This window comes from Pleurodeles waltl, chromosome 5 (assembly GCF_031143425.1).
Source record: "Pleurodeles waltl isolate 20211129_DDA chromosome 5, aPleWal1.hap1.20221129, whole genome shotgun sequence".
Classification (NCBI taxonomy): Eukaryota; Metazoa; Chordata; class Amphibia; order Caudata; family Salamandridae; genus Pleurodeles; species Pleurodeles waltl.
In genome coordinates this window covers 173,781,341-173,807,331 of record NC_090444.1, presented here as the reverse complement: position 1 = coordinate 173,807,331, position 25,991 = coordinate 173,781,341, and the positions used below count along the sequence as shown (strand labels likewise).

The following is a 25,991-nucleotide window of genomic DNA, read 5'->3' as shown; positions in this document are numbered from 1 at the left end:
GACACAGCTGTGACGAGTGCGGCCCCCCCTGTTTGTTGAGATAATACATTGTTGTCATATTGTCTGTTTTGACAAGAATGTGTTTGTGGACTATTAGTGGTTGAAACGCTTTTAATGCTAGAAATACAGCTAGCAGTTCCAAGTGATTTATGTGAAGTAGTTTTTGTTGATTGTCCCATTGACCTTGTATGCTGTGATGGTTGAGGTGTGCCCCCCACCCAACCATGGAAGCATCTGTTGTGATAATAGCGTAAGGCACTGGGTCTTGGAATGGCCGCCCTTTGTTTAAATTTAGTGTTCCACCATTGAAGCGAGGAGTGTGTTTGGCGGTCTATCAACACTAGATCTTGTAGTTGACCCTGTGCTTGCGTCCATTGTTTTGTTTGGCACTGTTGTAAGGGCTGCATGTGTAATCTTGCGTTTGGGACAATGGCTAATCCTGAGGACATCATGCCTAGTAGTTTCATTACAAACCTTACTGTGTATTGTTGGTTTGGTTGTATTTTTGATTTTACAATTTGGAACGATTGGACTCTTTGTGGACTTGGAGTGGCAATTGCCTTTTGTGTGTGTTGAGTGTTGCTCCCAAGTATTGTTGTATACTGGTTGCAGATGTGATTTTTGGTAATTTATCGAGTACCCTAGTTTGTGTAGCGTTTCTATGACGTATTGCGTGTGAAATTGACATTGTTGTTGAGGGTTGGCTTTTATTAGACAGTCGTTCAAATATGGGAATATGTGCATGTGCTGTCTCTTTATGTGAGCGGCTACTACTGCTAGGCATTTAGTGAATACTCTGGGGGCTGTTGTTATTCCGAACGGTAGCACTTTGAATTGATAGTGTTTGCCTTGCATTATAAACCTTAGGTATTTTCTGTGAGAAGGATGGATGGGTATGTGGAAATACGCATCCTTGAGATCCAATGTTGTCATGTATTCCTCCTTTTTTAGTAAGGGAACTACGTCTTGAAGTGTTACCATGTGGAAATGATCTGATTTGATGAAGAGATTCAGTGTTCTGAGATCCTAGATGGGTCTTAACGTTTTGTCCTTTTTTGGAATGAGGAAATAGTGAGTAGACGCCTGTTCCTTTTTGGTGATTAGGTACAAGCTCTATTGCTCGTTTTTGTAGCAGTGCTTAGACCTCTATTTGTAATAGGTCTAAGTGTTGTTGAGACAGTCTGTGCGGGTTTGGTGTCACATCTGGAGGGAATGTTGTGAATTCTATGCAATAACCATGTTGGATAATTGATAGGACCCATGTGTCTGTGGTAATATGTGTCCAGTTTTGGTAGTATGTGGTTAGCCTCCCCCCACTGGTGACAAGTGTTGGGGTGTTGTGACATTGAAGTCACTGCTTGCTCGGGCTTGGTTTGTCTGGTTGGAATTTTCCCCTTCCTTTAGGGAATTGTCCTCTATAGGAACCACAAACCCTGGGTGGGTCTGGTTTGGGAGGTGGAAGGTTCAGATGTTTTGTTGCTGAAACCCCCGTCTGAATTGTGGTTTCCTAAAGGTGCCTCCGACTTGTGGGGAATAGAGCGCGCCCATGGCTTTGGCCGTTTTTTTTTCATTGGCAGTATCGACTTCCGGCCAAAACAACTGTTGCTGATTAAACGGCATATTTAACACTGCTTGTTGAATCTCTGGCTTGAATCCAGAACTCCGCAGCCATGCATGTCTGCGAATGGTTACAGCCGTGTTGACAGTCCGTGCAACCGTATCTGCCGAGTCTAGTGCGGACCTTATCTGGTTGTTAGATATGGCCTGTCCCTCTTCAACTACTTGCTGGGCACGTTTTTGGTGTTCCTTGGGCAAGTGTTGTATAACGTCTTGCATCTCGTCCCAGTGTGCCCTGTCGTAGCGTGCAAGTGGGGCTTGTGAATTCGCAATTCGCCATTGATTGGCTGCTTGTGATGCCACCTGCTTGCCTGCAGCGTCGAATTTCCGACTTTGTCAGGTGGTGGAGCATCTTCTGACGATTGAGAGTTTGCGCTTTTCCTTGCTGCCCTTACAACCACTGAGTCCGGTGTGAGCTGCTGTGTTATGAACACTGGATCTGTTGGGGGTGGTTTGTACTTCTTTTGAAGGTGTGATAGCTCTTCCCTTTACAGGCTCCAGGAAGACCTGTTGCGCGTGCTTGATCATGCCCGGGAGAATTGGCAGGCTTTGATATGATGTGTGGGTGGATTCCAGAGTGTTAAAAAGGAAGTCATCCTCCACTGGCTCTGTGTGCATTGCTACGTTGTGGAACGTAGCTGCCCTGGATAGTACCTGCGTATATGAGGTACTGTCTTCTGATGGTGACGACTTGATTGGATAACATTCTGGGCTGTTATCCGATACTGGTGGATCATATAAATACCATGCGTCAGCATCATCTTGGGTCATCCCAGTATGTGTGGGTGACTGCATTATAGGTGTTCCCACTGGTGACAATTGTGGTGAGTGCAGTGGGGATGGTTGTGGTGAGACCATTGGTGGTGGTGATTTGTCTCTAACCACTTTGGCCTTTGGTTGCATTTCTGTTTCCTGAAATGCAAGCTTCCTTTTCAATTTGAGTGGAGGTAAAGTCTGAATCTTGCCAGTCTCTTTTTGGATATGTAACCTCTGTTGTGTATGGTCAGGTTCTTCCATACCCAACTCTTGCTCAAATCGATGTCTTTCCTTGAGTTGCATGGAAAGTTCTTGCTCTTCTGTACAAGAGCTTCTTTTCGGCTCCGAGGCCGCTTTTTTCGGTACCAAAGTTTCTGCTGGTATAGTCTTTTTCAGTTCTGAGGAGCTTTTTCGGGGTTTGGTCGATTCGATCACTCGGTGTCAAAATCGTTCGGTGCCGGATTCTCGACTGGAGTCGGAAGTCCTCGGCAACTCCTTGCCCTTTTTGGGTGCCGATGTTTGGTCACCTTCCTTTCGGTGGGTTGAGCCATGGCCTGCTGGCGTCCCCATGGCCTTAATTTTCTTGGTGTGACCCTGAGTTTGGGACGGGGCAGGTTTACTCACAATTTGTTGCACCGTCGAGGGTCGTTCACTGTCGGATTCATCCGAGTCAGTCTCTTGGATGGAGATTCTTTCCTCCTCCTAGAGCTGCTCTTTCGGTCTCGACGCCATTTGCAGTCTTGTTGCTCGTCGATCTCTCAAGGTCTTCTTTGATCGAAACGCCCGGCAAGCTTCACAAGTATCCTCTCTGTGTTCGGGTTACAAATACAGATTACAGACCCGGTGCTGGTCTGTATAAAGATACTTTGAGTGACACTTAGGACAGAAACGGAAGGGGGTCCGGTCCATTAGTCTGGGACGACGGGTGTGGTCGGGCCGACCAGGCCTCGGTGAAGAGTGGGAGCCCCGAAGGGCCGCTGAAGCGGTCTTGACGTCGGTGCCGATACACTAACACTAACCCGGTACCGAACGATAGCAATACCGTCAAATTTGATACTTTAGCTAACTTTCCCAATTCGAAATACGGAGTGAAGAGGAACACGTCCGAACCCGATGCCGGAAAGAAAACAATCTAAGATGGCGTCGACGCCCATGCGCAATGGAGCCGAAAGGGAGGAGTCACTCGGTCCCGTGACTCGAAAAGACTTCTTCGAAGAAAAACAACTTATAACACTCCAAGCCCAACACTAGATGGCAGGATAATGCACACACAGCATGTGTACCTGCAGCTACACATGCCACCGAACATACATATGTGTGTGTGTGTGTGTGTGTGTGTGTGTGTGTATGAGTACGTGTGTTCACAAAAAAAAAAAAAACAATAACATAAGTTACAGGGATATTATAGTAGGTTGATGTTTTATCCATACAAAACCATAGAAAACCAGCAGTTACAGTCATACTTATGTTAAGAAACTATAATTTGTGTCTTTAAAAAGAGGTTTTACTTACCTGATATATACTTACAATTTTGCTGTAAAGGCATGCGTGGTTTGCATGTGCGTGGTAAAGTCTTGCGTGCTATAGGCATTGCGTGGTAATGGATGCATGGTAAATAAAGGTATAAATTGTAATGGCATGATTGGTTCCACCATACCTCCCTTTCTAATGGATGGTAGATATACAAAACTGGCTGCCACTAAGCACAATGATTTAACAGTACGCCCCTGTTTTTGGAATTTTTGCTGCCACAAGTAGACAATCTGTAAAAAAGTCACCTTGTACTACGTAGGAAATAGTTGAAGTAGGGAGCTCAGATTTGAGCGTTTAACGACTTCCTTAAGCTCGAGCCGCAGTCAATGCGAATGGGTCGCAGACGCATTGCATCAATGCACCAATCCACGATCAATGAACAATCTTATTCATATACAAGTTTAAGTAATACCTGCCACCAGAAAACCAGATTTAAAAGCTGGAGCATTTCAAAGAGGTTCAGGCCACCACAATGCCAGCTTACAATAATAACAAAGCAGCCACCAGACGAGAGGAGGGAGACTGGGCAATTACACACTGAAACAGAAGGAAGCGTGACGTAGTGTGATGGCCAACAAAAAAGCTGCATTACTGAAATCGTCAGGGAGGTAACTAAGCACACAAAAAGAGGGACATTTAGAAAAATGCACCAATAAAAAGGAAGCATTTAAAACAAGCACAACAAAGAACGAATGGCAAGAGTAGGCGCGGTGAAAAGCCCATAGACTGAATACAACATTTCTTGCAGACCGAGCTGCCTATGCTCGACCTAAAAATGGGCCTCTGTTGGAGAGAAATACGTTTTTTTTTTTTTTGTAAACGACATACAATTTTTCTGATAGCACATATGGGTAAGGTGCAGCTTCATATGCCCGACAGAGATGGTGACAGGAGTGCTCGGTCATAGTTTATGTGTGAATTGTGACAGCTTTTATAGAGTTGCAGCCATACAATTAAGATAAAACATTTGATAAAGTTAATGAAAATGCATTCAAAGTCATTGTTTTGGGGGTCTAAAGCAAAGACCGTCTGGGATTTTTATTTTCCAGGCATTCAAAGTTTTTACCATGTAACATATTTCAAGCTTACAGTAGAAAGATTGTATCTTGGGAGACTCGTATGGCTGTTGCACTGAAATATTTGATGCTATATTTGAGAGAAATTATAATTTTAACATTGTATCTCATTTGTTTATATAAAACAGCCCTGTGGGAAATTGTTAAACTTCTTAACAGTGTTTGCAGAGTGAAAGTCACTGCAGCCAAATGTGAGTTCATCATTTTTGTGTGTTCTACGTTTTAGTGAAGAGGAACAAGAGGATCGTTAGTATTGATTGTATTTCTTCTCTTTAAAGACGTGCAGTATTTCTGCAGCCAGTATGCTTAGGTGACTGTTTTGTTTTTCTATGTTGTTACCCACCTTGAGAACCAAATTAAACCAGAGAATGAAATAGACAAAAGGACCAGAAATAATGCCTGTAGAACTTGATGCACTGTATAAGAAAACTGCACATACTACAACGAACTGAAAAAAACAAAACAATCACCCCACTGAACAACAACATTTATTTAAAACTGTTGCTGTATCCTCCTTCAATGCAACAAACAGTATGAACTAGCCTCAGTAGGATTTATCAAATATGTAAGAACGCAAAGGCAGATATGTGGACCTATACAAAAACAAACAAAAACAAACAGAAAAGGCAAAACACAACTTACTTGTATTTGCTTCCTGTCCGTGGATGTGGTTGTGTTTTACAGCGGAATAGAGTGGGGTCCCTCATGCATCCGTTATTACAGTTCATATCTATTTTGGCACGCAGGCAACACGTCTGGCCATACTCGGTTCCTTTTTTCATTCCTTCCCACATCTCAGTATTCTTCGCAACAGCTTTGTAGGAAAAGGCCACAATGGATTACTGCACTACAACAGGACACTGTTGAGAAAGCTGTTCAACTAATGGACACAGTTCTCATCATAGTCACAAATGGGAAAATACTTGCATTTGTATATTAAGCGTTTACGTTCTACACGGTTATTAAAAATTAATACTTAAGCTTTTAAATAGGTTTAATGTTTAACCATTTCTGTAGTTGCGAATATCAACAATGGTAGTGCCTTCAATGAGCTGCTCAGAACCTCGATGACCAAGAAACCACCAATACCCAGTGCTTTAAATGGGCCGGTACTCTCCGGTACTGAGTACCGGCACTTTTTTATTTTGAGAGGGAGAGTACCGGCATATTTCAAGAAAAACGTAATACTTTTAATTGGAGAGTACCGGCACTTCTTAGAAACAAGCAGGTACTCTATTACAGAGTACCTGCACTTCTATTTTTCCATTTAAAGCACTGCCAATACCCACGTGTCTGCAACATCTTAGGATTGTTTTTGCACCCTCTGTGCTCTGTTTGGATAATATTCAGTTTTAAACATTGGACAGGCTTGGCAGATTGGTTTCTGTGCAAACAAATAATTGTTCCATTCAAGTAACATTTAGCTTTTGTAGAAAGAAGTAGATATAATTATCACCTCAAGATGGATATTGGTCAGAAGCTGCAGCAGTCACCAACTCTCTTTATTGGTTTATTTTAATTTAGCATAAAACAAAAACATATAGAATGCAAACTTCTAAGAATCACTTTCACGGTTACAACAAAACCGGCCAAAACCCTGACCTATACAACTATAATGTAAATGCACATTTTGTATCGCCCTACTATCTCAGGACATAGATTGACCTCATTGCATGAGGAAGCCAAACATAAGCACACTCCATTACTATGTATTCCATTATGGGGGAATACAGTTCAAAAAAAGATTAGACTCCTTGTGGCTCTTGGTCCTTATACCAGACAAAAGCGGTATTAAGCGGCACGTCTGAGGTTGAACTTTCGGGCAAAGAAAAGCTGGGACTTTTGGTAGTTGTGCAAAATGAATCTGTAAGCAAAGTAACTAGTCTTCTCCATTCAATCCTATTGTTCTCTCTAAGAAAAGACCTGGGCGTTGTGAATGTGGACTGGAGTGCAGAGCTTAATCCATTAACGTTTGAGTATTTTATGTCTGAAGCCTAAGATAAAAACATTCAAGAGGAAATGCAGAATTTGTGGACCTAGATAATGCACTCCTGTTATCTTGATTATCCTATAGAAAATACTTCTTGGCTGACCTTGGTTTGAGTAATGATAGGAGTGCAGGAGAATAAGCAGATCTTCATGAAGTGAAATATACTCTTCAATCAGTATACCGACATGAAGGAATCTGATCAAATGAATTTAAAGAAGGGAGTGTCACACTGCCAGAATAAAGTGCTAGCTGCCCATTAACAATACCAAGACAAGGTAAAACCACCAAGTTCAAGACATATTCTTGACAATTCGCCTTTGTACTTTATCTCAGAATAATTTTACCACAAAATGGAGACCAAACAATGAACGAGAGAGAAACCTTGGGGGGGGGGGGGGGGGGGGTAACATGTAGTTTTAGATGATATACAGTTTTTAATTATGTATCCCATTTATGCAGGTCTGAAGAAAAAGCAGCAAGACAGATGTTAAACAATGGTGGAGTTTTGGCACGTAAGTTGTGTAAGGTACTTCCCAAATTTGTATTCAATTTAGTTTTGCTAATTTCATACCGAAACTTGGGTCCAACACCGTTGACTTTTCTTATCATGTAAAACAATTAACTATTAAAGGCTTGAGGGGATTAACATTGATTAAAGTTGTTCTATTTGGTTTTATTGGACAACAGTTGATATTCCCAATGGAATGATTTTATGGAATAATTTCCAAATGAAATCAAATAATAGATGATAGTGCAAAGACAACAGGTGATAGGAAGAATGCTTGCAATAAGTCTAACCACTGACAATCACTCGAGCAGCATTCCAACCCATCGTTCTTTTGCCCACTATGACATATGCATAAGACTGATGACAAATAAAGTAGCAGCAAATGATGCTAGAGAAAGGGATGATAACGATGATAAAAAAACAGAGAAAAAAAAAAAAAAAAAAAAAAAAGGAGAGAGAATTCTCTCTGAACCGTAAGGTTGCAATAGAAATACAGAAGCTCCTGTCTTGAAAGGATAGACCGCTTTGTTATAAAAAAATAAAATAAAAAAAAACACATTAACAAAAAGGTGACGCCTAATACACCATGCAAGGGATAATCGCTGGGTCAGAAAAAACACAAGTCTACTTCTCACTGTGTTTCCCTTCCAAGAGGAATCCAAACTATTTCCAGGCGGCAGTGTCTACCTCTTACACTTAAGAGAGTCTAGTAAGAAGGATGTTGTGTTCTAGAGTGTTAAAGACTGCAGAGTTTCCACATGACAAACAAGAGAATTTGGCTTGATCATGGGGTCTTTTGTTATAGGCTATTTCAGCGGACTAGAGCTTTAGGTTTATGGTGTTTCACTTCTGAAAATACTTCTCTACGCACCAGCTGTTTACAGAATTTCCTTCATCATGTTAGTAAAGCATATGGCTAAGCTGACGGTTTCCGTGGCGTATATGGTTTAACATTTTTGCCTCCCAAGCACAAATGCGTTTGGAATCGAAACTCCACAACGCGTTCATCTACTTAAATAACTCCACAACTGAGTCACAGACAAAACTTGAAATTGAGCTTCCTCCATCAAATCAACAAGCATTGGCCTAGCCAATAGGCCTCGCCTTCGGGACCTTATGAGTATTTAGCCATGCAGCACATTATCCCGAGTGCTATAATGATGTGCCACTGAATTCAAAAGGGCTCATAGGAGAAGGAAAGGTCAAATCAAGAACCACCTGATAAATGGCGTCATCAGTGGTAACATGGGAAAGGGGACTGAGATGTGAAACAAAGCCACATGAGGAAGATGGGAACAATGAAGAACCACACAAAAAGAGTAACAAATGAGTCTACTAAACTAGTGCCCCTTCAATAGTAATCTTTTTATTAATCTCAGAGGAAAGAAAGGCAAAGGGGACGCGCCGGGATTGGAATCTGTGATACACAGAGCAAAGCAGTAGGTGCATTAACCCACCAAGTCACCAGGCCTGCTACAGACAGGACCACTGATGTGCAAAGGGGTCGAGACTCCTCACATTCCTCCTTGACACTGTTTTTCAACTGCTGGAACTAGTTTAAGTAAGGAAGGTTCTGGCTCCGTCTGCAAAAAGAGTACCACAGCAGAAACGTTTGTATGTACTGAGCAAGTGTTTCCCAGTAAGGTTAGAGGTTTATGCTCCCTCCCTCCCGCAATGAAATAGTTTTTCATCTAAGGATGGCTCTGACAGTCATGTCACACTCACAAAGTCCTACAACTAACATCGATATCACGTCCACAGATATATTCAGTGATACAGACCCCATCAGAGGAGCCTAGGTTTGAGTATCCAATTACAGAACAACGCTTCACATGAAACGGAAGTAAAAAGGCTTAGATTGATTTTAAATGTAACATAAGAAACAAACTTTGACAAAACCAAGATCCTGGCTTTAATGTGCTCAAGCAAATGCACGTTTGCGAGTTTCTAACAACACGCCCTCGATCATCTTCTGTGCGCAAACATCACTTAAGTCCCCAAATCCCTGCACTTTAATAGCTTCCCACCTTTAGTGTCTGCAAAACTTTGACCCTGCATTACCGAGGTTAGGGTGTGGCCTCACTCCTACGGTTCAGAGAAGCATACTCTACAAGCCCCTCTACCACCCGCACGACCAACCCTGCACCGATGCAAACACCACGAATAAAGAAGTGAAATTTTGTACTTTGGATTGTTAGGGGATTTCATGAATATATATATATATATATATATATATATATATATATATATATATATATATATATATATATATATATATATATTTTTTTTTTTTTTTTTTTAAAGAAACTAATGCTAACTACTACATAAGGTTGTCGTATTTGGACTCTCGTTCCTATGAGAGACTGGTGGTTTAGGGATGACAGCACCGTTGTTTGTAGACGACTGAGGTGCTCCTACAACAAGTCACAACTGTCGGCTCAGCCTCCCAGCCCACAAGCAGTACCTCACCGAAACTCAGAATGCAAAGGTGATTTCTGGCAGCATTACGCATGGACTCCAGATTAGACCTCTCAGGGAAGTCGTGGTGGAACGGACGTTACACTTTTCTCTCATTACCAATAAGCCTCATACACACAAAGGCAATGATGGAGATGCAGGAGAGTGTTCAATATATTTATTGAAAAGATGCAATCTATGATAAAATGCATGTGCTGCAATGATAAGGATAATGAACAATGATAGAAGCAAAATTGTGAAAATGAGAGTTTTGAATATAAAAACTGCCACCATCTTACAATAAATAAGAGATACGAAATTCCTAACCAAGAAAACCTAATCTCTAACCTGACGAGAGCTTGGCATGAAAACCTAATCTGCCAGTACCATGTCCATGAGAAGCACCCCTCATTACCTGGGAATGAGATCTCTAGGTCAGACTCCGTGGAAACACAAAGGCTGAGTTATGAAGCAAGGTGACATGCAGCACAGATAGCATCTGGAAGGAAGCCCTCTAATGACTTTGTTCGTGTTGGGTGTATTTATACAGATCATGTAGGATCCCCGGCACAGGTAGGTTTCTAAACAACTGATAATGTGACATACTTGCTGTCAGCAATTGCATAAACAATCCCCAACAAGTGTGCATGATGTTCCTATCAGACGTTAGTGTGAAAGGGATATGATGACACAACCTACGTGTATCACTGATAGTGACGCCTTCTCAGAATGGCCCTGATAATGAAAATCAAAACATTTCTTATAAAGAAAACTGGTTACTTACCTGTAACTACCGTTCTCCAGTATTCGTATCTTTCATAGATTCACATGCTTGAATCATCCCCGGAAGGGGGGCGGGGGGATCCCACGGTAACCTTAAATATATACACACACATAGCAGTAAGTGTATTACACTAGACCTCAATGGCCTATACAGGCACTGTTATACCCTATCCATGTTCTTTTATTAATAAAAAAGAACCAATCAGCTGATAGCACCCTCTAAGAACACTTCCAACAGAGGCTGTGTCCCTCAGATTTTCAAGTACGAGTGTGAAGTACATGGCCTAAACTGAGGGGAGGAGGGTGGATCTTTCATAGATTCACATGCTTGAATTAGAGTAGCAAGCAGTAATATTGTTTATTCTAGCCATAACATCCACAATCATAGGAATGATGCCACATTCAGCTAATATTAGAAAGCAATATACACATGTATTGAGAATAAGAATACTAACAATAAAAATAATAATATTAGTAAGAATACCAACAACGATAACATTAGGCAAGTACTGATCACATACCTTTCAAGTGGAAGGTGGGATGAGCAGAGAGGCTCACCTTAATGGAATAGATGTCTCGGCACTGCTTGCCCAGCGGCTGTATTCGTTTTGTTAGTCTCAGCCAGGCAGCAGTGCTTTGTAAGTGTATGCTGGCAGGACCATGTTCCTGCCCTGCAAATGTGTTGCAGGTGTACTCCTGCGAAGAGAGATGCTGATGTGGCTACCACTCTGGTGGAGTGGGTTTTTACCTTACTGCGCAGCGGCTTCCCTGCCTGGGCATAACAAAATTGTATAGCCAATCCGATCCACCTGGCAATGGTCTGCTTAGTTATCGCAGAGCCTTTTCTTGTACCTTCATATGCTAATAGCTGGGCTGATTTTAAAATGCTATGTGTTTTTTCAAGATAACATTTTAAACATCTCCTTACATCTAGTGAATGCAGCGCTTTCTCCGCAAGCATTTGTGGATTAGTAAAAAACGTTCTTAAAACCTCTGGTTCATCTGGATGAAAGTTCGACGGTGCTTTTGGTATATACTTAGGGTTTGTTCGAAGTATAACACCATTTGGAGTGAACTGAAGAAAAGGTTCCTTGACGGTGAAGGCTTGTAAGTCACTCACTCTTTTCGCTGATGTGAGAGCTAGTAAAGGCGATGTCTTGCAAGAAATGAATTTTAACTCTGACCTGTGGATTGGCTCGAAAGGAGACTTCATGAGTTGTAGCTAACACTGTTTCATAACCATTACGGTTGAGCTTTACGCACTGGTGGAAATACTCTAAAAAGGCCCTTGAGGAATTGTTTCACAATCCTGGCAAAATATAGCGAGGAGGTCTGCCGAAAGTGCGCAGAATCTTGAAATTGACACCACATGTACCCTTATTGAGGAATAAGAAAGCCCAGATTTTGCTAAATGTAATAAATAAGTAAGTATCCACTCTGGAGGTGGCATCATAGGACGGACTCCTTCCGTAACACACCACAATCAGAAGAGCTTCCATTTAAGTTTATAGGTTTTATTGGTGGTGTCCGGTCTAGCTTTGGCTAATATTTCTCTACATTCTGATGAAATATTCAAGGTGGAGTATTCATTGAATTCAGGCATCAGGCCGATAAGTGTAGAGATGAGGATTCAGATGTCTGACCTGGCCCTAATGCATGGTCAGTATGGCTAATGTCTGTATGAGCAGAACATGTGGTTGTTCCGAATACAGAAGGAGTTCTGTGAACCAGATCTGTCTGGGCCAGCTGGGCGCCACTAGGAGGAGACGGCATCCCTCTGCTTTTATTTTGCTGATCACTCTAGGGATGAGCAGAATCTGGGGAAAAGTGTAGGCATAGATTCCTGGCCGTCTCATCAAAAAAGCATTTCCCCACGACCCTTTTTTGGGGATGCCAGCTTGCGTAATATGGGCATTTCTTGTTCTCAAATGTGGCAAAAAGATAAAGATTCGATTTTCCCCCACTTCTGGAAAAGCTGGTTAAGAACCTGTTGGTCGAGTTTCTACTCGTGATAAGGGATGATTGTCCTCTCGAATAGTCTAACTAGTCAGTTAGAGCTAATTTGTGCTGTTTATCTACCTACACAAGTTAAAGTTATACTGTCATTTTTTTTGTTATAGGTAACAATCAGTATCAAAAAATTTCAATAGCACCATTCTTACATACATTGATAGCAGCAGCCTACCGCCATTTGACAACCTGTATTTCTAACTTATCCAATGCCACAACATAGTTCTCTTAGCACTGTATAAGCGTTTGTATTTATCTTATTACCCAGATACTTCAAAGAATCTATGCACCACAATAATGATTAGTAAAGGTATAGCTCTGCTGTCAGTCCAGTCAACAGCAAGACTTTAGATATATATCAGTTAATATAGATGGCAGAGAAGCCACCAAATTTAGTTGCTTCTGGTGTTATAAGGCATATATTTTTCTGCTGAAATTAAACGTATAGTAATAGATTACCTGCATGCAAAGAAGCAACAAGAGAGAGACTCATTTTGTATATTTCTTTATAGGTGTGATGATCATGAAGCACACCTGTAACGAGATCTACTGTCATAGATGAGAATAAAGGTGACGGTGGGTGGTCTTGCAACTCCCCCAGAGACAGCTATCCCAGTGATGAGCTCATTCACATTAACCCTTGCCTGCACTGTCAAATAGTGCAGTTGGACCCATTTCGTGAAGCTCAGTCAGTCCACAATGCCTAAGCATTTAAACAAAGTCCCATTTCAATACGTTTCACTGCTGCACACAAACAAGATCCAGCAGGGCATCACCATTCATAAATTATATATTGTCATTCGAGCAAGGACATACCATGATTGATTAGACAGAATCAGAGCTATTATAAAGGGCATTAGTCTGAAGCCTAATATTTTAGTCAGGAGTTTACTGTCTGCATTGGAGGCAGGGCTAGTACGACAAAAATCAACCAGAATTCCCTACCTGGCTTTAAATATTTCAATCGATAGGCAGTGAGCGCCTCATATTTTTCAAGTATGTATGGAGCTAGTAGTTCTAGAACTTCTTTGTAGAATTCAGTCAAAAGAACATCCACCCCAGAGACCTCCCCACTCGCCAAAGATTTGGCAGCAGTTTTTACTTCAGCTACTGTAAACAGCATTTTATTTCTTTCCCCTCTATACAGCCCACAGCAATTTAACTTGAGTACTGGGATATTTGTTACCAGTCACCTGAACTCTGGTGAGGTATAAGCCTGTATAGTAATCCACAAAGCACTGGAGTATGGAGTCATGGTGAACAATGAATCCTCTTTCCCAAGCACTTGTGTGTGACGTTGCTGCTTGACCATTAGCACTATTAAGCATCCATCCAGAGTGAGACCAGGTGAGTCACTTCTTTATACTGGCTGGCCTGAACATGCTTTTAAAGTGTATTTGGCTCCGTTCATTCTCTGCCATCTCTCAAAATTGCACTAGCATCTCCCACAATGTATCCAGTCCATTCTTATCACATGAAAATGTTTAGGACTTCTCAAACCTACACAATTCAGCCTCACGTGTTCTCAGCTGCCTGCAAGACTTATACCAACCTCTTGAGAAATCCATATGCATCAATTATATGTGCTATGAATTCTTTCCAGAATGTGCTCCTTTTAGGCATCAGATTTTTCAAAAATTCCATGGTAGCTTTGAGAAATCATTGTGAACACTGCATCTGCAAGTGTATCGTGGTTGTGATTTTTTACTCTGTTCAAGTATCCATTAAAAGGTAAGGGGAGGATAATCAAAAACAGTCCTAGTTAATATGTCCACTCGGTACATCCAACTAGACAATCCATCAAACAGAAGTAAATTCGAGAGCTGGAGTCATACACAGAGGAATACAATGTAGACTGCTTGATCCACCTGCTGTGCACAACGCCAGTCGGCCACCAGATCCTGCATCTCCATAAACTATACTCTATTCCCATTGTGAGGTGCAGTACTTTGCTCACCTACCTCTCCATCTGTATATCTATCATTGTGTTAGTCTCCCCTCAAATAATATAGAATGTTTGCTTCACACTACACACCTTCAGCAGAGCGTCATAAATAGGCTTATCTAAGTACACGCATAGTCAACTATGTCACATAGTTTCCCCATGTACAATAGTATATACTCCAGGATTAGCACATTACTGCAATATCCTAAATCCCGATATAATCACAATATATTTACACTCCCCTAGAATATGGGGTGCAGGAGGAATGTAGGAAGTTGGCTCTGTATGTGCTATTTCAAAGTAAGGAATAGCATGCACAGAGTCCAAGGGTTCCCCTTAGAGGTAAAATAGTGGTAAAAATAGATAATACTAATGCTCTATTTTGTGGTAGTGTGGTCGAGCAGTAGGCTTATCCAAGGAGTAGTGTTAAGCATTTGTTGTACATACACACAGACAATAAATGAGGTACACACACTCAGAGACAAATCCAGCCAATAGGTTTTGTTATAGAAAAATATATTTTCTTAGTTTATTTTAAGAACCACAGGTTCAAATTTAACATGTAATATCTTGTTTGAAAGGTATTGCAGGTAAGTACATTAGGAACTTTGAATCATTTCAATTGCATGTATACTTTTCAAGTTATTGACAAATAGCTTCTTTAAAAGTGGACACAGTGCAATTTTCACAGTTCCTGGGGGAGGTAAGTTTTTGTTAGTTTTACCAGGTAAGTAAGACACTTACAGGGTTCAGTTCTTGGTCCAAGGTAGCCCACCGTTGGGGGTTCAGAGCAACCCCAAAGTCACCACACCAGCAGCTCAGGGCCGGTCAGGTGCAGAGTTCAAGGTGGTGCCCAAAACGCATAGGCTAGAATGGAGAGAAGGGGGTGCCCCGGTTCCGGTCTGCTTGCAGGTAAGTACCCGCGTCTTCGGAGGGCAGACCAGGGGGGTTTTGTAGGGCACCGGGGGGGACACAAGCCCACACAGAAATTTCACCCTCAGCAGCGCGGGGGCGGCCGGGTGCAGTGTAGAAACAAGCGTCGGGTTCGCAATGTTAGTCAATGAGAGATCAACGGATCTCTTCAGCGCTGCAGGGGGGGCTTCCTCGGGGAAACCTCCACTTGGGCAAGGGAGAGGGACTCCTGGGGGTCACTTCTCCAGTGAAAGTCCGGTCCTTCAGGTCCTGGGGGCTGCGGGTGCAGGGTCTTTTCCAGGCGTCGGGACTTAGGTTTCAGAGAGTCGCGGTCAGGGGGAAGCCTCGGGATTCCCTCTGCAGGCGGCGCTGTGGGGGCTCAGGGGGGACAGGTTTTGGTACTCACAGTCGTAGAGTAGTCCGGGGGTCCTCCCTGAGGTGTTGGTTCTCCACCAGCCGAGTCGGGGTCGCCGGGTGCAGTGTTGCAAGTCTCACGCTTCTTGCGGGGAGTTGCAGGGTTCTTTAAAGCTGCTCCTTGAAACAAAGTTGCAGTCTTTTTGGAGCAGGTCCGCTGTCCTCGGGAGTTTCTTGTCTTTTTCGAAGCAGGGCAGTCCTCAGAGGATTCAGAGGTCGCTGGTCCCTTGGAAGGCGTCGCTGGAGCAGAGTTCTTTGGAAGGCAGGAGACAGGCCGGTGAGTTTCTGGAGCCAAGGCAGTTGTCGTCTTCTGGTCTTCCTCTGCAGGGGTTTTCAGCTAGGCAGTCCTTCTTCTTGTAGTTTGCAGGAATCTAATTTTCTAGGGTTCAGGGTAGCCCTTAAATACTAAATTTAAGGGCGTGTTTAGGTCTGGGGGGTTAGTAGCCAATGGCTACTAGCCCTGAGGGTGGGTACACCCTCTTTGTGCCTCCTCCCAAGGGGAGGGGGTCACAATCCTAACCCTATTGGGGGAATCCTCCATCTGCAAGATGGAGGATTTCTAAAAGTTAGAGTCACCTCAGCTCAGGACACCTTAGGGGCTGTCCTGACTGGCCAGTGACTCCTCCTTGTTATTCTCATTATTTTCTCCGGCCTTGCCGCCAAAAGTGGGGGCCGGGGCCGGAGGGGGCGGGCAACTCCACTAGCTGGAGTGTCCTGCGGTGCTGTGACAAAGGGGTGAGCCTTTGAGGCTCACCGCCAGGTGTTACAGCTCCTGCCTGGGGGAGGTGTTAGCATCTCCACCCAGTGCAGGCTTTGTTACTGGCCTCAGAGTGACAAAGGCACTCTCCCCATGGGGCCAGCAACATGTCTCTAGTGTGGCAGGCTGCTGGAACTAGTCAGCCTACACAGATAGTCGGTTAAGTTTCAGGGGGCACCTCTAAGGTGCCCTCTGGGGTGTATTTTGCAATAAAATGTACACTGGCATCAGTGTGCATTTATTGTGCTGAGAAGTTTGATACCAAACTCCCCAGTTTTCAGTGTAGCCATTATGGTGCTGTGGAGTTCGTGTTTGACAAACTCCCAGACCATATACTCTTATGGCTACCCTGCACTTACAATGTCTAAGGTTTTGTTTAGACACTGTAGGGGTACCATGCTCATGCACTGGTACCCTCACCTATGGTATAGTGCACCCTGCCTTAGGGCTGTAAGGCCTGCTAGAGGGGTGTCTTACCTATACTGCATAGGCAGTGAGAGGCTGGCATGGCACCCTGAGGGGAGTGCCATGTCGACTTACTCGTTTTGTCCTCACTAGCACACACAAGCTGGCAAGCAGTGGGTCTGTGCTGAGTGAGAGGTCTCCAGGGTGGCATAAGACATGCTGCAGCCCTTAGAGACCTTCCTTGGCATCAGGGCCCTTGATACTAGAAGTACCAGTTACAAGGGACTTATCTGGATGCCAGGGTCTGCCAATTGTGGATACAAAAGTACAGGTTAGGGAAAGAACACTGGTGCTGGGGCCTGGTTAGCAGGCCTCAGCACACTTTCAATTGTAAACATAGCATCAGCAAAGGCAAAAAGTCAGGGGGCAACCATGCCAAGGAGGCATTTCCTTACAAGGAAGAAAAAAGAAAAAACGCAGACTGCACGCAGACACAAAGAACTGAAGAGCAGAAGGGTGTAAATCTGTTATCTTGAAGCATTGCCACATTTACCTTATTCATATCTTACTACACAAGAACCTTTTCTAGATTTAGATCTCTCCTAATTTGTTCTCAGCACTAATCTTTTGTCAGGAGTACAGCAGTACTTCCGTACCACAGACCAACCATCAACAACTGCAAGTAACCAATCTTCACATACATCCTCCTCCACCTACCTACCACACCACCTTTAGCACTGAGTGTTATTTACTATGCCATACGTTATGTACCCTCCCTACAGCTATCACCTCCTACAGTCTACTTTATCTGTCATACTTATTTACTCCTAGAGATTCAAGTACCCTTGACCAAGACACAACAACACACAATCACGGTCCTGTCCAATAAGCTGCCCAGGAGCCCAAGAAAAGAAACTCATCTTATAAAAAAAATTTTTTTTTTTTAAAACACTAATTGAAAGAAAAAGGCAGCAACATTATTAATAATAATAATTGGCCAATGCTTCATGACAATTGTGTGTCAATTACGTTATATTGTAACTTAAAATACATTTTACTTGTTTGTGTGGTATGCATAGTGTTTTTGATCTCATGTATTGGGTAAATAGAAAAAGCCATTTTAAAAACCAAGTATCTGTGTTTTCATGTATCCAACTTTTCAGCTTTTTTTTTATTTTTACTTCAGTCTCATAAATGAGCCACTGAACATAACCTTTCTGATAAATGTTTTGAGGTTAGTACTTTTTCTTATTTCAGAAGACCCCACAACATGATCACATTCGAGGCACCCGAGTCGGTGCTGGCAATATGCATGCGCATCTCCTCCACTACCCCTCATTCAAGGAGATCCCGCTGCCAAGAAGACACCAACTGTGCTCAAGTGCCCCTCCATCCGATGGCCACTCACCTTCTGGCCAAGAGCAGTGCAAGCTGAGCCAGCCTATAATCCTCCACCATTGGGCTTCACCACCACCCCCAACAGGCAGGCCAACAGAATAAGAGGGATCTCAATGTGACATAGTAATCTTCGATCGTGTAATCACTATCACTGCAGTATGCTAATACATTAGTTTAAGTAACCATGTCTACAGAACTCAGATAGTTCAATAACATGACCTCATAACTAGCTTCCTTGTTTACTTCTTGTCATCTTCATAGTTTAGAGCCAGACACCTATTGCAACAGTGCAACACACATTTTTAGAAACTATATTTGTATATATAAAACAAATTGCACCATAAATAAAAGTAACATCTTACAGTTATTCCTGTGCTTGGATTCTGTTCTCTGCTCACGTTCCATCTTCATCTGTTCTGCAGGTGTATCGTCTACATAAGCCTTGCCCTCCTCAATGAGCTTTTCAGCATATTTCATTATTGTTTCAAAATGGTCTGAAGTGTAGGTGAATTGATCTGGCTTGATGTGAAGCAAGGAAACATCCTCCAAGATAACCTGCAAGGCATCATTGTATAAAATGTGGTTTATAGACACAGGCAGACATTGTCAAAGCACTGTCTGCACAATGCAATATTGATATTTAGTGGTCCCATGACCAGTCAAATATCATGATCAGTATAAATCTTTTAAAGTAGGGCAGATGCTAGTAACTGGCAGCAAGAGGATCCTCATTTTCATTACCTGTGTGTAGAAGGCAAAAAGGATGCAACAGCCTCTCTTAAGGCATTCAGCCAAGACTTAAAATTGCCAGTAGCTTTCAAGTAAAGAACAAAAGATGATGCAACAGGACCACCACAGCTGTCATTTAAGGTTTGATAGACAATTATCTGATCAATTCATGTTTAACTTTGACGGAACTAGTATGTAAGTAAATAGCCTCAAACTTTAAAGATGTCAGAAACAATAATTATGCTTGTGAACGATAAATAGAATAATCAAGGATAATGTGCAAAATAGAAAAAAAAGAAACTAACAAAAATAAAGAAAATGAAATTCAATAAAACTGAATAATAGCCAAATTAAAAGTAAACCATCTACATATAAAACTAGCTTAAATGAAAAGACATGCCTACAACACAATCAACAACAAGAGGAAATGCAGAGAAGTACAGCTGGAAAAGAAAATTGAGGAAATGGGTGTGAGGCATGAATAACAGATCTGATAGTAGGAAGTGCACAAAATGGGAAGGAGTAGATAAAAGCTCACTAAGTGTAGCAGAAAAGAGGCGTTAGGAGAGAGTAAATATGGGACAATGAGTGAAAAGGTAAAGAGCAAGTAAAACAGAGGCAGAAAGAGCCAAAGAAATAGAATTACAGGCGAGATGTTAAGGAGGGAACAGGATTAAAGAGATCATTCAGAGCTGGGAAAATCTAGAAGTGAGAGCATTGCACACATGCCAACAGACACTGGTAGTTTTCTAATTTCCTGGTGCAATATTACTGCAGAAGTATGAGTGTTTCCATCAAGCAGGTGTAATCTATGCTGAAGCACCAGTTATGCAAATGTTGACAAGATTTCCCATAACAAATGTATGAGGGTGAAAAAAAAAGGTATTACAAAAAAAAAAAAAAAAGTGTGGTGTATCCGCAAAATACACAATACCAATTAGGCCACTGTCTCCTCCAATTGACTGAAGCAGCATTGCCTTCAATCTGACAAAAAGGGCTTAAGGAAGGCTAGTAAGACACAAATATACAATTCCTACAAAACATAAAAGTGTGTGCAAGTTTTTGTTGGGGTGTCTTACACCAAGCTTGCTTTAGTTATGGTGATCAGTTTAACTGGATAGTTTGGTATTTTCTAAGAAAGTCTGTTCTTTTGAGCCCAAGATTGTATCTTCAAATTAATAATCATGTTTTTTTCCTAGTGGATGAGTGTCCAAGGTAGTTTTGTTTTTTAAGCATTCAGACATGTTCCTTAAATCGCCTCCCCATGGGAGCTCAATTTTGCAGGAATAGTGATTTTCACAAGAGGTACTAATTTACTGCTAACAACAACTTTGACCAAAGTTCCCCTTCAGACTTAATCATCAGGGACTCCGGCTACTTGTGAAAATCACAAGAAGTTTGTCAAATCAGCAGCTTCAGCAATCTGAGGGCTTCTCCACAGAGGACATTCCATACCTAGCATGACTTTTCAGTATCAGTGTCTGAAGTGTTCATGGCAAATCTTGCAGTTGATCGCTTAGTAAGCCCTTATAAACTTAGTGCCAGCCTCTATATAATGTTCAGATGGAGTATTTTCTGGGGCACAGATACACTTCAGAACTTCGAATTGCATATTCAGCAAAATTATATAGCATGGTCTCATTAGTATAGTCAGAACGTTGTGCTGAATAACAGTTTCTCCAAGCACTCGGATTGGGCAGGTTGAAGGTAACACAAATCTGAAGACGACGCCCGAGGTAAATCAATCAGAGCTGCAAAACCATCAAATAGGAGTCACTTACAGGGACTCTTAAATCAACATCAATCTTTACCTAAAACCTCTTCCAAGAAAGTTCACAAAAAAAATGGTCATCAATGGCAAGACAATCAATGGCGTATGAATCTATGCAGGATTCAAGCAATCGTCATCTTTGGATGAACAAAAATAAATTAACGCTAGGTATGTACTAGAGCTTCTTTTCTCAAAAATAAAATGGATGGAAATTGGAGGTTCAGCCTCAAAGAGGTTCAGCCTCAAAGAGCTCCCACAAGCCTAATGTCAACAATTCAGAGACTTAAGGAAGCAAGGAGTTCAAACATTTTCTCCATTGGGAAGGAGAAGGGAGTAGAGAGGAAAACGACTTTGGTTTTCAATTCCTGAACTCTATTCTGGGTAATACTACTCTATTTCAATACGATTTTAGTGCAGAGCAGGGCATGGCAGGGAAGCATCAGTAGAACTTTAAGATTGTACAGACTGAAATCTTTCTGCACATCTTGCAGTTGGACGACACCATTCGCCAGCTACTACATATTTTACAGTCACTAGTCAACTTCTCAGGCTACAGCATAAACTGTGAGAATTCCCTTATACATCCACTAATGCAGTAGTAGCGAAATGTGACCCAATCTAGTAATATTGCTTTTTCCTTTCTAGTTTTTAAATACCTTGGGATCTATATTACAAAGGGTTCACCAGATAAACAATTCAAAAACAACATTCACCACTGGAGGAATCTTCTTTTGATATTATTACGACAAGCAGCACTATATAACATGATTACTCTCCCTAAACTCCTGTATGTGCTGCAAAACACACCATAGAGAATCAGCCTTCTTATACAAAATAGAATCCGAACTTCTACTTTTATTATGGAAGTAGGGGGCAGCATGAATTGCCCTCAGCAAACTAATGAGGGATGTACGACGGTGGCATAGCTCTCCCAGACATTAGGAAGTACTTCTAGGCTTCCTACCTGATCAGATTTAATGACTGGGCACATTCACTCCAGAAGTATGAGTCACGGAGAGCATACCACATGGCCATGAGGGTAGCTGGCCACCTGGTTATCTTTCACGGGAAAAAAACCTACACAAGCACTTCCGTCACACACTAGGGCAACTGTGGCAGTCTGCCAGGTGGCCAACAGATACCTGGAATACGATTAAAGAATAACCATCAAAAACCTGCTGTGGTGAAGAGACACTCTGATGGATGGACAAATAAAGGATTTTAACATCTGGGACACAACTGGCATTCGCATATATGTAGATGATGTATGGAAGGAGTGGGCACAAATCTCTTGTGACACATTATAATCCAAATATGGATTAGCAGGCAGTTATGCCTATGGGTACTTACAAATTACACATGCATTAGAACCGGAGGGTTTCGGAGCAAAAGTAAAAGAACGTTTGCCACTGGAGAGCAGGCTACTCACGGTGTGTCTCTGGACTAGAAAGCAATATCCTTAACCTATAAGAAAATAGAAAATACATTTCCCCAACCACCTGATACAGTTAAAAGGCTGAGTGAAAAATCTCAGAGGAATGGAGGAAGCCCTGGGGTCTGCACAAGAGGTGAGAATCCGAGCGAGTTTCAAGCAAGTACAATTATACATACGTCACAGATCATACTATCCTGGAACTGCGCTGTTTAAGATGGGGCGAGCGACCTCGGATCGTTGCATTCAGGGGTGCAGGCACTTTCTACAATATAATAAGGATATTGCAAATCACTGAGGAGTTCCAAGGTAATGTAGAGGCTAAAGGTGAAGTTCTTATAAGATCAAAGAATTCCACATTACCTCCAAATAGATTTTATTAGTGTTTGCTGGCTCTGGCAGCAGGTTGTGTGATTCCTCAACCCAACTGCAATTATATAGTAAAATAGTTGCTTGATTTTTTTCTTTTTATTATTAGCGGAGAATAGTGATGTTAATTTAGATGTTTAGAGTGTAAAAAAGAAAAGCCGAGAGATTTCTATACATACACTGTCGGCATCCAAGTACATTCAGAGACTGCATTTTGCCAACAAAGTATTTTTAAAGCAAACTTGGTATGGCAATACTTTATTCCGCCAAAGCCAATTTTTCCTGAAATACTACACTCATGCATCAATTTTTTACTTTATAATGGGTTTCCAGGTACAATTTGAACCAGGCTTAAAAGTGAGATATTCTTTCCAATGAGGAAGTTTGTGCTTTTTAATCAGAGAGTTGCACTACCAGCTTTGATGGCCTTGACCACACTTACTTGACAAAGGGGCACTACCTCTGTTTGAATTGAGCTAAAAACGGAGATTTTGATGGTAAGTGAAAAATTAGAAACACCATGCACTTAAGGTAGTCAAAAACATAGTAACCCTGCTCCCATTGGAGTAAAGTTATGGAAGAAGGCAAACACACTCATCTCAGGATCAAAAAGTTAACTTGAAGGTGTCCGGACTACATTCATTGACAGCTTGTTTGGGCAGTTACAATATCACATATACAGGTTATGATACAATAAATCACAACACAGCAATATTTCCAAAACAGGAAAGCCAAACTGTGCCAACAGAGAGTAGCACCCATCCTGAAGTCACAGTGTAACTAAGTACATTCAAAAAACTGTTTATGACATCTAAAAGTGTAACTAGAATAGGGGACTTGGTAACCTTGAGGCTGCCCCAATGTACACCACAAGCTGCCTCCAATCAAACTAACTGTGCCTTGGCCATACGAAAGTATAAACTCACATGAATAAAATAAATACAAGGTGGTAGGTCTTCTGCAGGGATCTGGCCTAGAAGACGCCTTACTTGTAACTGAATCTTGAAAATGTACAAATTACTGTATAACAAAGTTTAAAAACTGCTAATTGGGCAAGCATTCAGACATTTACAAATCATGATGAGACTACTCACACTTATAAAGCAACACAGCCTACAACCTAAAGTTAAGCACCCTAACCTTTTTGAGCAACATAACATCTTTGTTGGTAACATCCAGAACTCTTCTTCAGCCACGGGCAAACCATGCACGGGTTAATGTAATAGCATCTACGCACGTCCAGTAACAAAAAATTAAGCAGTACTGACATTTCAACCACTACTAGTGCCATCTGACAGGGCCACAGAATTCAGGCGATTTAAAAGCAGTCTGAACTGAAAGCACGATGACAAGCTGACTTGTTAGAAAGAATGCACAGCATGATTGCAAATGTATTATTCACATGGTTGACTACAGTAAATACCAACAAAATAAACACACTCCACAACGGAAATAGATCAAGGAACAATTTCCTTGCACAGAGTAGAGCCTCCCACATGCCACACACCAGTCTGTCTCTCGAAGAAACACATTTTCCTTTACAAAAAACATGCACTGTGACAAAAAGGAGAGCGATTAGAGTTTGCTTTTTCGGGGACCTTTAGTCTCTGGTGTGAAATTCAAGGAAATTAATGTAAAGTACATGTTAATTATTCAAACCATGTTCATAACCTGCGTGTACCCACCTTTTCAAAGTCTTCCTTTTCTTTCTCGGGATTAGTGTCGTCAAACCTCATGATCAGCTTTCCTTTGAAGTTTACCTGGTAGTGTTGGTTTAGGAGAGCCGCCTTTGCATGGCCAATATGCAAGTAACTTTACAGGGAAAAAAAAAAGATAACACCATTTTGGAGTTTGCACATCTACAGGTCCATCAGGATGAAAAGATCATTATTTCTCCAACAGCCCTTATTTAGTGGTAGTAAGGTGCCAGCAAATAAAATTCAAAGCAGATTTGTATTTCACAAACATACAAAAGCATTTTTAAATAATATAAGAAATCTTGTTATGTAAATATAAATTGCCAATATTGAACTCAGAGCTTCTCCTTTGACACAGGTCATAAATGCTAATCACCTTCCATTCTGCGCACCAATCACATTTTCGTGGTTTTTCAAAGGCTGTTTTGTGAATGCTGTCCTATGCATTCCATGTCGTTTGGGGATGGGGAAAAGGGGTGGGGGATTACAAGTGGTGACTAAGATACCTTTGTGACCCTTACGAAACACTAGGCATCTTATATGCAAGTATATATTTAAGTATTAACAGAATTTTTAACAGTAGTGTTGTACAGAGTAAAAAATAGTTGAAAGGGACCAATGGGCACGGAACATTTAGAGGCAATGGTCACACAAGTGTTATGGTTGGCATGATTCCTCCGGATATAGGTGCAGGTACAAGCTAAGCCATGGGAAGTAGGAGTAGAAACTGCAAGTTGTACTCAAACAACTGACAAAAGGTGAATATAACAGGGGTGGGAGGTATGAGGGGGCTGGTGTGGCAGAAGGTGTGCGTTTTGGAATGTTACATGATTCGTATGGAGGGGCTTATGACTTTGCTGAAATAGTAGAATGAGTAGTAGTGCGAGGTCCCTTTATCGCAGTTGGAGTTGTTGACAAGCAGGAATACAGGGCCTTGACCTCCAAACACACATACTTGAACATATGGGTAGTCACATTTGTTTCGAAAGCAAGTGTTCGAATATGTGAAAGCAAGACTGGACTTTACAAAATGCAGTAATATGCCCGCTGGTAACCAGCCACTTTTCGTTAAAATCATTACCTAAATTCAGCAATAGTTGAATGTACTGCTATCCATTCTTCTTCTTTTGCAACGTTTTTTATGCATATTTATGTGTAATGATTTGAATTCACTATACACTCACTAATAAATCTGAATCATAAATCTGAATCAGTATTTTTTATTTTCTGCGTTGCAGAGTAACCAAGAGGTTCTACTGTAGGCTCCTACCTATTTTGTTCAGATCTTAGCTGGGTAGTAGCTTGGACAACGTTTTTTGTGTGTTCGTCAACTGGTGCTGTGGAGTAGAGATGTGGCTAGTGATAAGCAAGAATCCAGGATCATGCTGAGATCTGGCACTGTAGGATATTGAGTTACTGTGGGGTGGAAGGT

The 25,991-nt window shown here is 41.7% G+C and overlaps 1 protein-coding gene across 3 annotated transcripts in view; it reads right to left on the bottom strand.

Moving 5' to 3' along the window:
- The window catches only part of EPRS1 (glutamyl-prolyl-tRNA synthetase 1), a 488,457-nt gene that overhangs the window by 417,460 nt on the left and 45,006 nt on the right, over nucleotides 1–25,991 (bottom strand). For all 3 annotated transcript variants that reach the window (XM_069233874.1, XM_069233875.1, XM_069233876.1), the window contains exons 7-9: nucleotides 24,548–24,674; nucleotides 18,924–19,116; nucleotides 5,625–5,796 (exon numbers count right to left, since the gene is read on the bottom strand). In XM_069233874.1, coding sequence (XP_069089975.1) covers nucleotides 5,625–5,796; nucleotides 18,924–19,116; nucleotides 24,548–24,674 — 492 coding nt within the window. The remainder of the gene's footprint in view (nucleotides 1–5,624; nucleotides 5,797–18,923; nucleotides 19,117–24,547; nucleotides 24,675–25,991) is intronic.